This window comes from Ovis canadensis, chromosome 6 (genome assembly GCF_042477335.2).
Source record: "Ovis canadensis isolate MfBH-ARS-UI-01 breed Bighorn chromosome 6, ARS-UI_OviCan_v2, whole genome shotgun sequence".
Taxonomy (NCBI): domain Eukaryota; kingdom Metazoa; phylum Chordata; class Mammalia; order Artiodactyla; family Bovidae; genus Ovis; species Ovis canadensis.
Window position 1 is genome coordinate 22,428,200 of NC_091250.1, and position 15,365 is coordinate 22,443,564.

The window sequence follows — 15,365 nt, forward strand, 5'->3', positions numbered from 1 at the left end:
CCAGATGCCTCACCTGTAAAACTGGTGACTTTTTTTTTTTTAATATAAAAACAGAAATTCCATTACATAGTAGGCCATTTTACAGATGAGGAAACCAGCTCAGAAAAATCTGTTTAAAGCTATACAGTAAGTGGTAGCCAACATTAAAATGCTTTCATCTTTTCAGTGGGTCAGTTCCCAAATAACATCTAAATAAAATCATCTCTTTTTTGAGGAAGAAATGAAATTAAGATAAATTAGAAAATATAGTAAAACTATCTGCTCTAGGTCTGACATTGATGTCAAAATAAATAGGATCTGTACATCAAATGCTCTTTCAAATCAGCTCAGTCGCTCAGTCGTGTCTGACTCTTTGTGACCCCATGAATCACAGCATGCCAGGCCTCCCTGTCCATCACCAACTCCCGGAGTTCACTCAGACTCACGTCCATCGATCCGTGATGACATCCAGCCATCTCATCCTCTGTCGTCCCCTTCTCCTCCTGCCCCCAATCCCTCCCAGCATCAGAGTCTTTTCCAATGAGTCAGCTCTTCTCATGAGGTGGCCAAAGTACTGGAGCTTCAGCTTTAGCATCATTCCCTCCAAAGAAATCCCAGGGCTGATCTCCTTCAGAATGGACTGATTGGATCTCTTTGCAATCCAAGGGACTCTCAAGAGTCTTCTCCAACACTACAGTTCAAAAGCATCAATTCTTCGGTGCTCAGCCTTCTTCACAGTCCAATTCTCACATTCATACATGGCCACTGGGAAAACTATAGCCTTGACTAGACAGACCTTAGTCAGCAAAATAAGGTCTCTGCTTTTGAATATGCTATCTAGGATGGTCATAACTTTTCTTCCAAGGAGTAAGTGTCTTTTAATTTCATGGCTACAGTCACCATCTGCAGTGATTTTGGAGCCCAAAAAATAAAGTCTGACACTGTTTCCACTGTTTCCCCATCTATTTCCCATGAAGTGATGGGACCGGATGCCATGATCTTAGTTTTCTGAATGCTCTTTAACACTTCTTAAATTCTTCTTATCTCACTGGGAGAATCAATTTCAGAGGAAGGAAAAGATTAATAAAATGTTTAACCAGAAATATACAATGTTCATGGATCAGAAGAATCAATATAGTGAAAATGAGTATACTACCCAAAGCAATCTATAGATTCAATGCAAACATTATCAAGCTACTAGTGGTATTTTTCACAGAGCTAGAACAAATAATTTCATAATTTGTATGGAAATACAAAAAACCTCAAATAGCCAAAGCAATCTTGAGAAAGAAGAATGGAACTGGAGGAATCAACCTGCCTGACTTCAGTCTCTACTACAAAGCTACAATCATCAAGAGAGAGTATGGTACTGGCACAAAGACAGAAATATAGATCAATGGAACAAAATAGAAAGCCCAGAGATAAATCCACGCACCTATGGACACCTTATCTTCGACAAAGGAGGCAAGAATATTCAATGGATTAAAGACAATCTCTTTAACAAGTGGTGCTGGGAAACTGGTCAACCACTTGTAAAAGAATGAAACTAGAACACTTTCTAACACCATACACAAAAATAAACTCAAAATGGATTAAAGATCTAAATGTAAGACCAGAAACTATAAAACTCCTAGAGGAGAACATAGGCAAAACACTCTCAGACATAAATCACAGCAGGATCCTCTATGATCCACCTCCCAGAATTCTGGAAATAAAAGCAAAAATAAACAAATGGGATCTAATTAAAATTAAAAGCTTCTGCACAACAAAGGAAAATATAAGCAAGGTGAAAAGACAGCCTTCTGAATGGGAGAAAATAATAGCAAATGAAGCAACTGACAAACAACTAATCTCAAAAATATACAAGCAACTCATGCAGCTCAATTCCAGAAAAATAAACGACCCAATCCAAAAATGGGCCAAAGAACTAAATAGACATTTCTCCAAAGAAGACATACGGATGGCTAACAAACACATGAAAAGATGTTCAACATCACTCATTATCAGAGAAATGCAAGTCAAAACCACAATGAGGTACCACTTTACACCAGTCAGAATGGCTGCGATCCAAAAATCTGCAAGCAATAAATGCTGGAGAGGGTGTGGAGAAAAGGGAACCCTCCTACACTGTTGGTGGGAATGCAAACTAGTACAGCCACTATGGAGAACAGTGTGGAGATTCCTTAAAAAATTGCAAATAGAACTACCTTATGACCCAGCAATCCCACTGCTAGGCATACACACCGAGGAAACCAGAATTGAAAGAGACACATGTACCCCAATGTTCATCACAGCACTGTTTATAATAGCCAGGACATGGAAACAACCTAGATGTCCATCAGCAGATGAATGGATAAGAAAGCTGTGGTACATATACACAATGGAGTATTACTCAGCCGTTAAAAAGAATTCATTTGAATCAGTTCTGATGAGATGGATGAAACTGGAGCCGATTATACCAAGTGAAGTAAGCCAGAAAGAAAAACACCAATACAGTATACTAACACATATATATGGAATTTAGAAAGATGGCAATGACGACCCTGTATGCAAGACAGCAAAAAAGACACAGCTGTGTATAATGGACTTTTGGACTCAGAGGGAGAGGGAGAGGGTGGGATGATTTGGGAGAATGGCATTCTAACATGTATACTATCATGTAAGAATTGAATCGCCAGTCTATGTCTGACGCAGGATACAGCATGCTTGGGGCTGGTGCATGGGGATGACCCAGAGAGATGTTATGGGGAGGGAGGTGGGAAGGGGGTTCATGTTTGGGAACACATGTAAGAATTAAAGATTTTAAAATTAAAAAAATAAAATAAAATAAAAATTAAAAAAAAAAGAAAGAAAAGATGCTCAACATCACTCATTATCAGAGAAATGCAAATCAAAACCACGATGAGGTACCATCTCACACCAGTCAGAATGGCTGCGATCCAAAAGTCTACAAGCAATAAATGCTGGAGAGGGTATGGAGAAAAGGGAACCCTCTTACACTGTTGGTGGGAATGCAAACTAGTACAGCCACTATGGAGAACAGTGTGGAGATTCCTTAAAAAACTGGAAATAGAACTGCCTTATGACCCAGCAATCCCACTGCTGGGCATACACACCGAGGAAACCAGAATTGAAACAGATGCATGTTAACCCCAATGTTCATCACAGCACTGTTTATAATAGCCAGGACATGGAAGCAACCTAGATGTCCATCAGCAGATGAATGGATAAGAAAGCTGTGGTACATATACACAATGGAATATTACTCAGTCATTAAAAAGTATACATTTGAATCAGTTCTAATGAGGCGGATGAAACTGGAGCCGATTATACAGAGTGAAGTAAGCCAGAAAGAAAAACACCAATACAGTATACTAACACATATATATGGAATTTAGAAAGATGGTAATGATAACCCTGTATGCGAGACAGCAAAAGAGACACAGATGTATCAAACAGTCTTTTGGACTCTGTGGGAGAGGGAGAGGGTGAGATGATTTGGGAGAATGGCATTGAAACATGTATAATATCATATAAGAAATGAATCGCCAGTCTAGGTTCGATGCAGGATACAGGATGCTTGGGGCTGGTGCACTGGGATGACCCAGAGGGATGATATGGGGAGGGAGTTGGGGGGGGGGGGGCGCTCAGGAATGTGTACACCAGTGGCGGATTCATGTTGATGTATGGCAAAACCAATACAATTTTGTAAAGTAAAGAAAAAATAAATAATAAAATAAAATAAAAAATAAATAAAATAAAATGTTTAACCAAACATCTACATAAGAGGCGGTAGTAATTATTCATTTAAATACAGTTTTCTAAAGAATGGCCAGTAGGCTTCTACATTATAAAAAGCTGGAATGGATGAAAAGGAAATAGGAAGATGATAGCTTAGAGTTGTTCTCTGGGACCAGTGTGTTAATCATTTAAAGATGGGAAAATAGCCACATGGTTGGCATTACCAGGAGAGTTTTTTGCTTTTATCACTGTGAAAGACTGGACTTCTAACAGCCATTTCTCATGGAAATGGTGTCAGCTGCAACTGGCATCTTCACAGTTCCTTGAGTATGCCAAGCGTGCTTCAATCCTAGAGCCTTGCCCTCGCAGTGCCCTGTGCCTGGAAGGCTACCCCCACTTATCTGCCAGGCCAACTAGAACTCCCATGTATATTTATTTTCAACTACAAAATGAAACCGAGCTCTAATGTTTGGAAAGTGAAAATGTTACTCACTCAGTAGTGTCCGACTCTGCAATGCCATGAACTACCACCAGCCAGGCTCCTCTGTCCATGGAATTCTCCAGGCAAGAATACTTGAGTGGGTTGCCATTCCCTTCTCCAGGGGATCTTCCCGATCCAGGGTTTGAACCTGAGCCTCCAGCACTGTAGGCAGATTCTTTACCATCATGGATTGACATCAGTACCCTGTGTCCAGTCTGGTCCAGACAGTTAGGAATTTCATACAGTACTTGAGGTGACCCCACTGAATAGGTTCACCTCCTAGCATGGCCGAGGGGAAAGAGGCTTCCTCATACGTTCCTTCTTTTGTATATTATGTATTATGGTGCTCGATTAAATGAATTTCCATGTTTTTATCTATCAATAGTTTTAACTCTCAAAAAATGACACAAGTTTTAAAATATTCCTGACAGGCAACTATTGATTAAAAATAACACTTACATTTCAGGCTCAAGAGAAAAGGAGTTGACCCTCCTCTATATTCCTTCAGAAACACTTCATCAGCCATGGAGTGAGATTAAACACAATTACTATTTAATCATATGTGACAGGTAGGTAAAATACTCAGAATTACTAAGAACACTATTTAGAATATGGATTTATATCCACTGTGGTTAGAGAGGAACTTCGTCTTATTGCGTTCTATGATATTAGTTAGTGTGAAGTAGTCAAGACTAAGAAGATATATAATAACTAAGCATCAGAAACTTCCAAATTTGTTTTTTCAACAATGGCTGAAGTCAGGCAGTACTCAGTTTAAACCATGACAGAATTCAACCAAACCATAATGTTTAGAAAGCTCCTCATGGATGCATTTTAAAATTGTTAAAAATAATACAATATGGGCAACAAACCAAGATATATTTTTATCAACAAATATTGTTGAAGATGTAAAGAAAAAAGAACTAGGAAATTGGTAGAAATAATATTAGAACAAACTATATGGTGGAGGAGTTTTGCTGTAAAGTTAGATAAGAGAACATGTTTCTGGCATGTCCTGGACTATTTTCTTGATTCTGTTTCAATACTGAAATAGATGAACTACTTCTTTGGAAAGCCAATAAGGAAGAGTACTGGAGATAGATAAGTTCTCAAAATAAATGAATTCTTTAATTTAAAAAAAATCAGTGTTTTATGGGGAAAAAAATGTAAATAAGGCCACTGATGAAGTACCAGCTTTAACATGGATTAACAAAGACAAAATTCTTGGAGAGGTTCATGAAATGCCTCATATAAAATTCATTCAGTGCATTGTTTTTAGGCAAGTTAAATTGAAGAGAAAAGCAAAATGAAAAGAAGGGCAAAAGAGGTTCAGGATGTCATCAATATGGCTGATTTTATAAGAACTCACACTTAATACATACTGGTGTCTATTAAACACGTTGCAGTGATATAGAGAGTCCCGGAGGCCGTTCAGAGCCTGTGCTTTGGTGTCTCACTGGCCTCCATCCTGGATGCCTGAACCTGCCCTACCACCTTACGTTACTGACCCAACTTCTCTAAGGCTCAGTTTTCTCATCTGTTTTTTTTTTTCTTTAAAAAAAAGGATAGTTAAGGCTACTGTGAATGATATAATATATAAAGCACTTAAATCTACAGAAGATTTTTTTAAATGTTATGGTTATTTTGATGACTATGATGGGAAAACTTTGAAGTATTTTAAGCAGTGGTATAGCAGGTGATTTAGAAAAGTCTCTCTGGCAGCTCACTATAGCATGAACCTGAGGAATGTGAAACCCTAAGCAGAGAGACAGTTAAAATGCCCAGCCAGTCATCTAAGAAACAGCTGGAGAGGGCCTGAACTGAAGGAGCAGGAGTAATCACATATGGAGCAGGAAGTGAGTGAGCCGTGGAGGAGGTGAAGTCAGAACTCAGTTCCCACCACAATGTGTCCTAAACTATATGGTAAAATTCTCAAGCATGGTCTTACTGCTAGAAATTTTTTGCTTCAAAATAAAGTAGCATGGGAATTCCCTGATGGTCCAGTGGTTAGGACTTGGTGCTTTCACTGCCATAGTCCCAGGTTCAATCCCTGGTCGGGGAACTAAGATTCTACAAGCTGCTTGGTGCAGCCAAAAACAACAATAAAGGAGCAAGTCATATTCGTTTAGAAGACATGGGAAATCTGATCAGAAAAAAATAATTTAATCTGTTCTTCAGAAGACAGAATTATGAAAGTTTCTAGTCTATTTCTATTTCATTTCCTAAAATTATTTGTTCCGGAAATAAAAGCTACAAATAAAATGATCTGACACTAATTTAAATTATAATATACTTAATGTCAGAACAGAAGAAGTAAGTTTGGTTTATGGGACCACAACAATCTTTCTACCGAGGTCTGTTTAGGTCCTTCGTTTTGTCTTAACCAGCTGTTCAAGCTACACTTAACCCAAAAGTATCATGTGTAGAAGCTTAGAAGACTGGGTGAACCCAGGTCTGGCTCTACTACTTATAAGACCTGAGGATGTCACTTAACCACTTTCTGCCTCTGAAATGGGATCTTAAATGGGGTAACCTCATTGAGTTCTCTCATTATATTTAAAAGGTGATTAAAGAAGTGCCCAGCAACCCATAAGTAACAATATGAGTTTCTTGAAATTATCTCCAGAAGGTACTGTTAAAGGCAATAAGATGTTTGGAGGAAAATGATACTCTGACCATTATTATAGGTTTCTTCTGGAAAAAATAATGCATCCTAAAAAGATTAAATTCAAGCCATGTAAGTTTTGATAAAGGAAGCATGGGGCTTCCCTGGTAGCTCTGCTGGTAAAGAATCCACCTGCAATGTAGGAGACCCCGGTTTGATTACTGGGTCAGGAAGATCCCCTGGAGAAGGGATAGGCTACCCACTCCAGTATTCTTGGGCTTCCCTGGTGACTCAGACAGTAAAGAACCTGCGTGCAATGTGGGAGACCCGGGTTCAATCCCTGGGTCAGGAAGATCCCCTGGAGAAGGCAATGGCAACCCACTCCAGTATTCTTGCCTAGAAAATTCCAGGGATAGAGGAGGCTGGCAGGCTGCAGTCCATGGGGTCAAAAAGAGTCAGACACAACTGAGCGACTCACACTTTAGACTGAGCAACTCACACTTTATAGACTAAGTGGGATCAGATAGAAGATAAGTGCATAGTTCAGTTCAGGAAAATCCATCCACAACATTGTTTTCTCATTGTAGCACCTACACTACTTCCAAAGTGGAAAAGCTAGTCTTGGGTGAGTAAGATGATGAAAACCAAAACCCAGTGGATAGGAAAACTATTTGTGACATAATCAAATAACACATCTTGCGTTTATAATGTTTTGAAGAGTAAACCCACCACATTTTTTAGTACTTTATCTGAAACACACCATATTTATATACCAGTTAAGGATAACTACAGCCAGACCATCATAACACCAAACTGCATCTACTATGGCTGACCTGCCGCATGCCAGTGGCGTTCACAAAGACTTTGAAGACACAGTTTGTTGACAATGTGGCCATCTCTGCTTTTTAATAATAAGAAAAGAATGGTAAATAATTCAGAAAAATAAAGTGCCTAAGGTAATTCAATACTATAAATATGTTCTCATTGAGATGGTCAAACAATGAAATATCCCCCAAAGATCTAACGTTATTTCTGTTTCTCAGATAAGCTTTTAACTTCATGAAGTTGTTTATTCTTTCAGATTGTTTAATGAAGATGACACACGCATTCTCCGTTTCCTTTTACGAAAACCTCATGGCATTTGGTTTCTTCATGAATCTGTTAGAACAGACACAATAAACATTGGAGGCCATGTATTTTTCAGGTTTATTTATAAGTAAGCCAGTTCCCTTTCCAGTCTTGTCTCTCATTGCACGTTAGCTCAGAGATGCATTGCCTGTAATCCTTGTCCTCAGGCCCAATAAAGGAAGAAATCATTTCGAATGGTTTTAAAGATCAAATCTTAGATAGGTGACATTCTATTTGATACAATTCTGTATTGAAGTCACTGCAATTTTCAGCATTACTAAATGATAGACTGTTCTTTAACAACTGGACTGCCAGGGAAGTCCCAGTTGGTGATAAGTTTCCAAGCTAACATACATCAAGTACGTGTGATTGATAAGATGAACCTGAGTTACGGAATCAAAGTTTTTGAGGAGTGTCTTTCATTTGGTTATAAACATGAAACTATTTTATTTCTTTCAGTAACTGTTTTCAACTATCATAAAGCCAAATCCCTCCCTTAACAATTCTTTGGTCAGATCCCATGCCTTTTTGGTGGCTTTTGGTTATTAAAACAGTCTAGTCCAAATACAGCTTTGATCTAACATCTATCTCTAAGCTCTCTCCCAAAGCACAGTAGCTGGCTCCTGGCTCCAGGGCTTGGCAAGAGGCAGAGAGTGTTGTCTGCTCTCTGCCAACTTCCCTCCTACTCCTCCCAGGTTGAAGGCAGGAAGGAAGACTGAAGCAGGAGGGGGAGGGTAGATCAATTTATTCACAAGTGAATGTTGTAGCATTTCTCTTTGCGGGTGTTTGTACTTCTTTGGTTAATGTCGAGTAGCCATCACTGTCCTTTCTGCAGCTGGTGTCCAAACGCTGGGACACTTGTGTGCTTTCTTCTAGGAGCCGGGAGGCTTTCACCCTGCACGGTTCCCTGACAGAAGAAACAGGGCTCCCGCCCAACACTTCTCTGTCCCTTCCAAGGCCCAAGTAGTTCCTCAAGATGCCAGCCTGCTCCTGCAGGCCCTGGCTAAGAGTTCGACCTTTCTAGGTAGGCCAAGCAAGATGGCTCAAGTCCCACCAACGCCTTTCTGTGACAGTCATTCATCCAGAGGAAATGGAAGAATTCGTCCAGAGGAATGAAAGTTCCTACTTGTCCATTCATTCTCGCTCTGTCTCTGTCTCTTCTTCTCTCTCCTTTTCCCTCCCCCACCCCCACTCCATCTTTCTCCAGTTTTACTTCCCTACCTGCCTCTCCCTACCTCCATCCCACTGTTCATACAGGCACTAGGCAGGCCACCAGCTGCAATGACAAAGAAGATAGCCTATCAAGGATGCACCTGGAATGGTTCCTGGCACAGGAGAAATGTGAGCTCCATATGGACTCTGTCTAGATAATGGCAAAGTTCATACACACTCACGGTCATTATTTTATCTCATTGTCTTTCAACAGTGATGTCTTAAAACATGCAAGTCCAAAATAAAAAGTTTATGTAACATCTGCTTAATAGATCTAGCTAGAGTGCATGGATTTCTAGAAGTATAGATGTTTTTAAAATTTCTTGAAAGTGCTCAAAACATCAATAAAAATTCAGTGATCAGTCATATTTACTAATAAAGATATCCCTAGCTTTCCATATGTAGTAAGGAGGATTTATCCCAAAAGGTACATATTCAAACATCAAATATTTCCTATTTTTCCCTTTCGAAATCACTGTGTTTCTTGAATTTATTCTATTTGAAGCATTTTGATATCTCACTGATGGCACTAAGGGATATGAATTATGTATTTGAATGTGCTTTGCCTAAACACTTTATATTCAGACATTTAAAAAGAGGATATACAATAATAGCTAAGAATCATTAACTCCAACTCAACCTCATAAAATGGATGATTGTAATTTGTCATCTAAATTTTAATGGTTATTTGAAACTCTGAATTAAAATTCATTTTAATAAGCACCATAGTGGTCTATACTTCTGAAGAAAGCTTCCATTTCTAAACATTAAAACTCATGAAGAATAAACAGTCTAAACATTTTTTGTTCTTTATTTTCAAAATGTGAGTTACTTCTAAATGGTTCATAAGATTTGTTCGCAAAACAAAAACTTCTCCCTGTTTCTTTATGTGGCAATATTCTGAAGTGATTTTCCAAGAGTATGTCCAGGGACATGCCATGTAAGTACATGTTCCAAAATATAGAGTTTTGTAAAGTAAAAGTGCTATCAGACTTTTTATATGGACACCTGCACACACACAGTGGGGTTTTATGTTATAATTATGACTATAAATTTTTTTCTGTGGGTGATCTCTTAGAAATATACCTTGCAAGAGTACTGTCTTACTACAGTGTATTAGAAATGTTTGCTTCCCATCACATGTATTTAGAACATAAATAAAAAGATATATGCACATTTAAAAACCTGGACAATGTTACTGATTCTTTGGGCCTTTTAGAAATTCAATTTATCTTGAAATCAAAACAGAATTTTATGGCCTTGAGTTTCAGTATCAATGAAAAATTTTATCTTTAATATTTCTATAGTGATCTTTGAAAGTTGAGGTTCACCTACAGTTCAGCCAGCCAGCCAAATACTAAAAACATTTGAATATCTTTCAAAAATGACTAAACATGTCACTAGGAGGATATTTACTGGGAATTATAAAGCTATTAAATTTCTGATTTAATAATATAGACTAATAATAATATCAATAATATTAGACTAGTTTTTCTTTTGCTATTTCAGCTTGCTAAATTTTCATTCTATATAGAATTATTGAAAATCTAAATACTAGGTATTTACAATGAACCAAAAATTTGTTGTTGTTATCTATAGAGCCTCTTTGTGGTATACCCATTTTAAAAGGCACCCATTTAAGCACTGTCTGAAATTTTCTTTTCTTTGAAAATATTCTCTTCAATTCCCAAATTATTCCTTTGCATGTTCTTCAAAACTGAGAATTTTTGTTGCCAGCAATCATCCCCTCCTTAGCGTTTCTATCTCCTTCCTCCATATCCTCCTACTTGGAGGTAACTTGGTTCTAGTAAGTTTTCACCATTCCTTGGAAAAGGAGAAAATCAAGCAACATATACATTACCTGGATCTCAATGAGAGAGAGACCTTTACTGGAATCAAGTTGACTTCATGTTTTGAATGAAAAACAGTGATCCCACTGAGGCCATGGCCTTGATAACATAGAGAGTGACAAGCACTTTGTTCCAAGGCTTTTCTAGGGCAAATAATGCTAGTAATAAATATAATAAGTTTTAATTACGTATAAAACCAGACCAAGAAAAGTGGGCATTGCTACAGTAATTTAAAAATTATGTCTTCTTTAGAAGGCTCTCGGAGAAGGCAATGGCAACCCACTCCAGTACTCTTGCCTGGACAATCCATGCGTGGAAGAGCCTGGTAGGCTGCAGTCCATGGGGTCACTGAGAGTTGGATGTGACTGAGCGACTTCACTTTCACTTTTCACTTTCAGGCATTGGAGAAGGAAATGGCAACCCACTCCAGTATTCTTGCCTGGAGAATCCCAGGGATGGGGGAGCCTGGTGGTTTGCCGTCTCTGGGGTCGCACAGAGTCGGACACGACTGAAGTGACCTAGCAGCAGCAGCAGCTAGAAGGCTCTCTAGTCACTTTTTACATGTGGAAAAAAATTATAGATTCTCTCTCTCTTTTACACACACACACACAACAGTTCAGGCAAACATCCAGGTGCTTTCATAATATTTTAAATCAGTAACTTTATAGTAACACAAACTAAAAAATTAAAGCAAACATCCTGATGCTTTCTTATAATGATCTTTTTAAAACTAAAAATATATTTCCTAGATATTTGAGGAAAGATTATTTTGGGGAGAGCAAGAATGAATTTTTTGACCCTTATTCAAACTAACAGCCTCTCTGAATCCTGATAATAGAGATCTTTCAGCAGAGAAACACCTCCAAAGCACCCTTCATGAGCAATTTGCTTCAGTTCTTCAAAAAAAATCACCACTCTGTGGTGCCACTTTGAAATAAGCACATCAAGAACTGAGGAAAACCCATTCTATTTTGTAGGTGTGGCTATGAAACAGCAACCAAAAATCAGAGCTTCTAGCCACTTCTGTCCCTGCACTTTAAGAGGTTGGCAAGTGATTCTAAAATTATATACTAATAGGGCTGTAGAAAATTCGAGCAAATAGAACCTCACTAATGGTAGCGTCCAGTTTCCAACGTACTTCTCCTCTTTCCCACCCCACTCAAAATCTTTGTCTCTTTCTTCTTCTACACACACACACACCCCCTAAATGAGTCAGGAAGAGTGATCTGTCTCAGGACCGGCTGCGTGTTAGATCAGAGCTGGAATTAGAACCCAAATCTCAGTGAAAGGAGCCGGCCAACTGCTATCCTAGACTCGGGACAAATCCACTTCGGGCTCATGAACTCTACATACACTGAATTAGGCATTAATATTTTGTCTGATGTTGCCTACCATTGACTCCTAAAGAAAAACAATGAAACCAACAACCTTTGTACCTTTTAATCACTCTGCCAGTTCCAAACGTTAAGATCAAAGGCCCGAGGCAGGTTACTTAGCCTCCGAAGGTTCTTTCCTTATCTAAAATTAGCAGGTTGAACTGGGGATCTCTGAGAAACTTTTCAGTTCTAAAAATGTCTGCTTTTCATCTGCCCTTTTATGCTTCATCCTTGATGTTTGAAATTTTCACTAGGTGGCAGGATTCCACCATCACATTTTGAAAGGATTTTCTGAGGAAGCCTGGGTGCAGAAAATTTCAAAGAAACTCTTTTCTTCACAGTGAACATAAATTAAAAAAAAAAAAAGCCAAAGGAAAAGAAGAATAACTACAAAGGCCTATGGTCCATATATTTCATGAGGATCTAGATCCATTTTTAATGTAAGTATAAAATAGAAAATTAATCAAACATGTTCTTTCCTAGGTACTTCAATTTAGTATTAAAATTGGGTAAAATCTGCTTTTTCTCATGTATTTTAAAATTGGTTTTAGCTGAATAACAATTAGACAATACCGGATCGCCTCAAACAAACTGGTAAGCATACTGAGCCAAGAAAGAAAGCAATCTAACAGAAATAAAAACACCGAAAATATTTTAAACCGTTATTAGATGCATTTCAAAGTTCACCTCTAAGTTATTTACAATATATTTCCAGTGTCTCTGAATTTTATTTTGAGCACTTAACAAGATGAATGTACATGATGGACCGGGGTACTTAGAATTTTGCATTTATTAGCCAAATCCTTAAAAGAATATTCTTTCAAATAAGTTTATGAGATCTTCATATATTAAAAAATTATTGCCCCAAGCTGGCCTTTTCATGGATGCTGTAGGATAAATGTCATTAACAATACTTCATAAGAGCCCCCCAAATGGCCAAGCCAATTGGTTACACTGAGCTGAGCGTTTCTCCTCAGCCAGAGCCAAGTAAAGGGACACGAAAGAAACAGTAACAACTGTGGCTTCTAAGACTGCGGAGAAGAAACGTTCCCAAGTGTCTTGCTGGTTGCCAGAGAAGCAGCTGATTAGGCTTTTCTTCAGCTGATAAAATATAGCACTCTTTCCCCACCCCATTAATGACTGATTAATTACATATGCGCTATACGTTACTCTCCAAAGTTTTTCTGAAGGAAAAAAAAAAAAACCCACATCCAAGAAGAATTCGGTGTCAGCATCAAAATCAAACTAATATAGAGACCTCTGAATTAGAGCTTGAATAAACCATCAACAAGTTGCTTTTATCCCTTCTCTCCCAGCCCAGAACAAGATGTGAGAGCCCATCTTTGGTGGTCCTACCTTAGCGACTTGTAAGGGCTGCTGCTGCTCCTTGCCACCTTGCAGTCGGAACCCCCAGGGCGCCCCTCCGGTCATGGAAATGCAGATAAAATCCCCCGTGCCCATTTTCTTCTTTCAGTCGGGTAGCATCAAGAGCTTGAAAAGACAGACGGAGTCTGGGTGCGGTTGAGTCTCTGTGCTCAGCTTCGGGCTCGCGCCGAGGAGGCAGCACTGGGGCGCACGGAGCCTCCGCTGCAGCCGCCGCCGCTGCCCGGGCTGCCGCTTCGAATTTGCGCCGCTAATGGGATCATTCACCGGGCGGCAGAGGCGCTAGAGGCATCAAGGACACAGCCCACTCCTGCGTCACGCTCCTTTGCTCAGCCCACCTTCAGGGAATGGGAAGAGCCTCACACACAAGATAACGTCCCCATTTTGCGGCGAGATGGAGGGGGGTGGGGGTGGGGACGGGAGCAAAAGTTCTCCAGCTCTAACGGATTAAATCCCAGCCCTCAAATGAAAGAATGAGAGAAACACTTACATTGAATAATTCTATAATTAGTAGAGGACACATGAAGGTTTTGCTCTCCAGGCCACAAGTGACATCCTAAAATATGAGCTCTAAGGGTTGAACTACTAGATGATTAGATTCTCTCAAACAAATGTTTTGAAAATTATCACAGTAATGATGGAAACAGACAAAAGGGAGTTTAAAAAAATTATTATTTTTCTTAGCTTTGCTGTTTGCAGCCTGCAGAACTAATCTGCAGGAAATAAAAGAAAGCAAAATATTTATTTTTAAGAAACGAAAACAAAACCCTTGTACTCCGAAAAGCACTTTTCCCAACTGGTACTTGACATAGTCCAGAAGATGAAGAGAGGCAGAGAGAGGGAGAGAGGAACCCCCGGAAGCTACATTCTTATAACTACGTCTATTGCATGATTTGCTTTAAATTTAAATAGTGTTTCATTTCCTTCCTTCCTCAACAGGAAGGAAACTTCTTAAACCTGAATAGTCAGCTAACTGCATACAGTGTCACTGCATACAAGTTTCTTATTTTTAAATAGTCTTTCATCAAGTGTTCTGAGTCTGGGTGGCCCAATATAAATTTGATTTTACATGTGGCCCAAAATAGTTTAATGTTTTGAATCTGAATATGACCTACCAAAAACTGTCCAAATGAAATGGTTTTATTTTCCCATAATACTTTTATTTTCCATGACATTCCATGCAAAAACACTAAATAAAGGAGAGCCTGGGAAAGTTAGCGTTACATGTGCCACCAGACCCCTGACTTCCAGTCTCTGCCTTTTTCATTACTCGGAAGCATCATACAACGAGCATTTACACAGCTCTGCTCCCAGAACCTAAACATGCCAAATGATTTTGTGTCTGATCACCATGTAATCAGAAACTGTTGGCGCCGGAAGAGACCCTCCGAAGGTCGTGAGAACCAGACTCTCATTCCAAGATTGCTTCTCTTTGGAAAGGTAAATTGACTTTACCAACATCTTTCTTTAAAAAAAAAAGAAGTTTGCAAGTACTGACATCCTAAAATAGGAACTCTGAGAACAAAAGAGAAAGAAAAGAACTTTTTTTACGCTTGTCCTTTCTGTTTCCTCCTCTCTTCCACTCCTCACCCACTCTAGTCTAGCTTCTG

At 38.9% G+C, this 15,365-nt stretch overlaps 1 protein-coding gene and 1 non-coding gene across 4 annotated transcripts in view; one reads left to right on the forward strand and one right to left on the reverse strand.

Moving 5' to 3' along the window:
- Window positions 1–14,097, reverse strand: part of SYNPO2 (synaptopodin 2) — a 203,343-nt gene extending 189,246 nt beyond the window's left edge. For all 3 annotated transcript variants that reach the window (XM_069593383.1, XM_069593382.1, XM_069593384.1), the window contains exon 1: window positions 13,729–14,097. In XM_069593383.1, the coding sequence (XP_069449484.1) occupies window positions 13,729–13,833 (105 nt within the window). In that variant the 5' untranslated portion in view covers window positions 13,834–14,097. The remainder of the gene's footprint in view (window positions 1–13,728) is intronic.
- TRNAE-UUC (transfer RNA glutamic acid (anticodon UUC)) lies at window positions 6,191–6,263 on the forward strand. Its single transcript has one exon. It is a non-coding gene; the product is annotated as a tRNA-Glu (tRNA).
- Window positions 14,098–15,365: the final 1,268 nt, after the last annotated feature.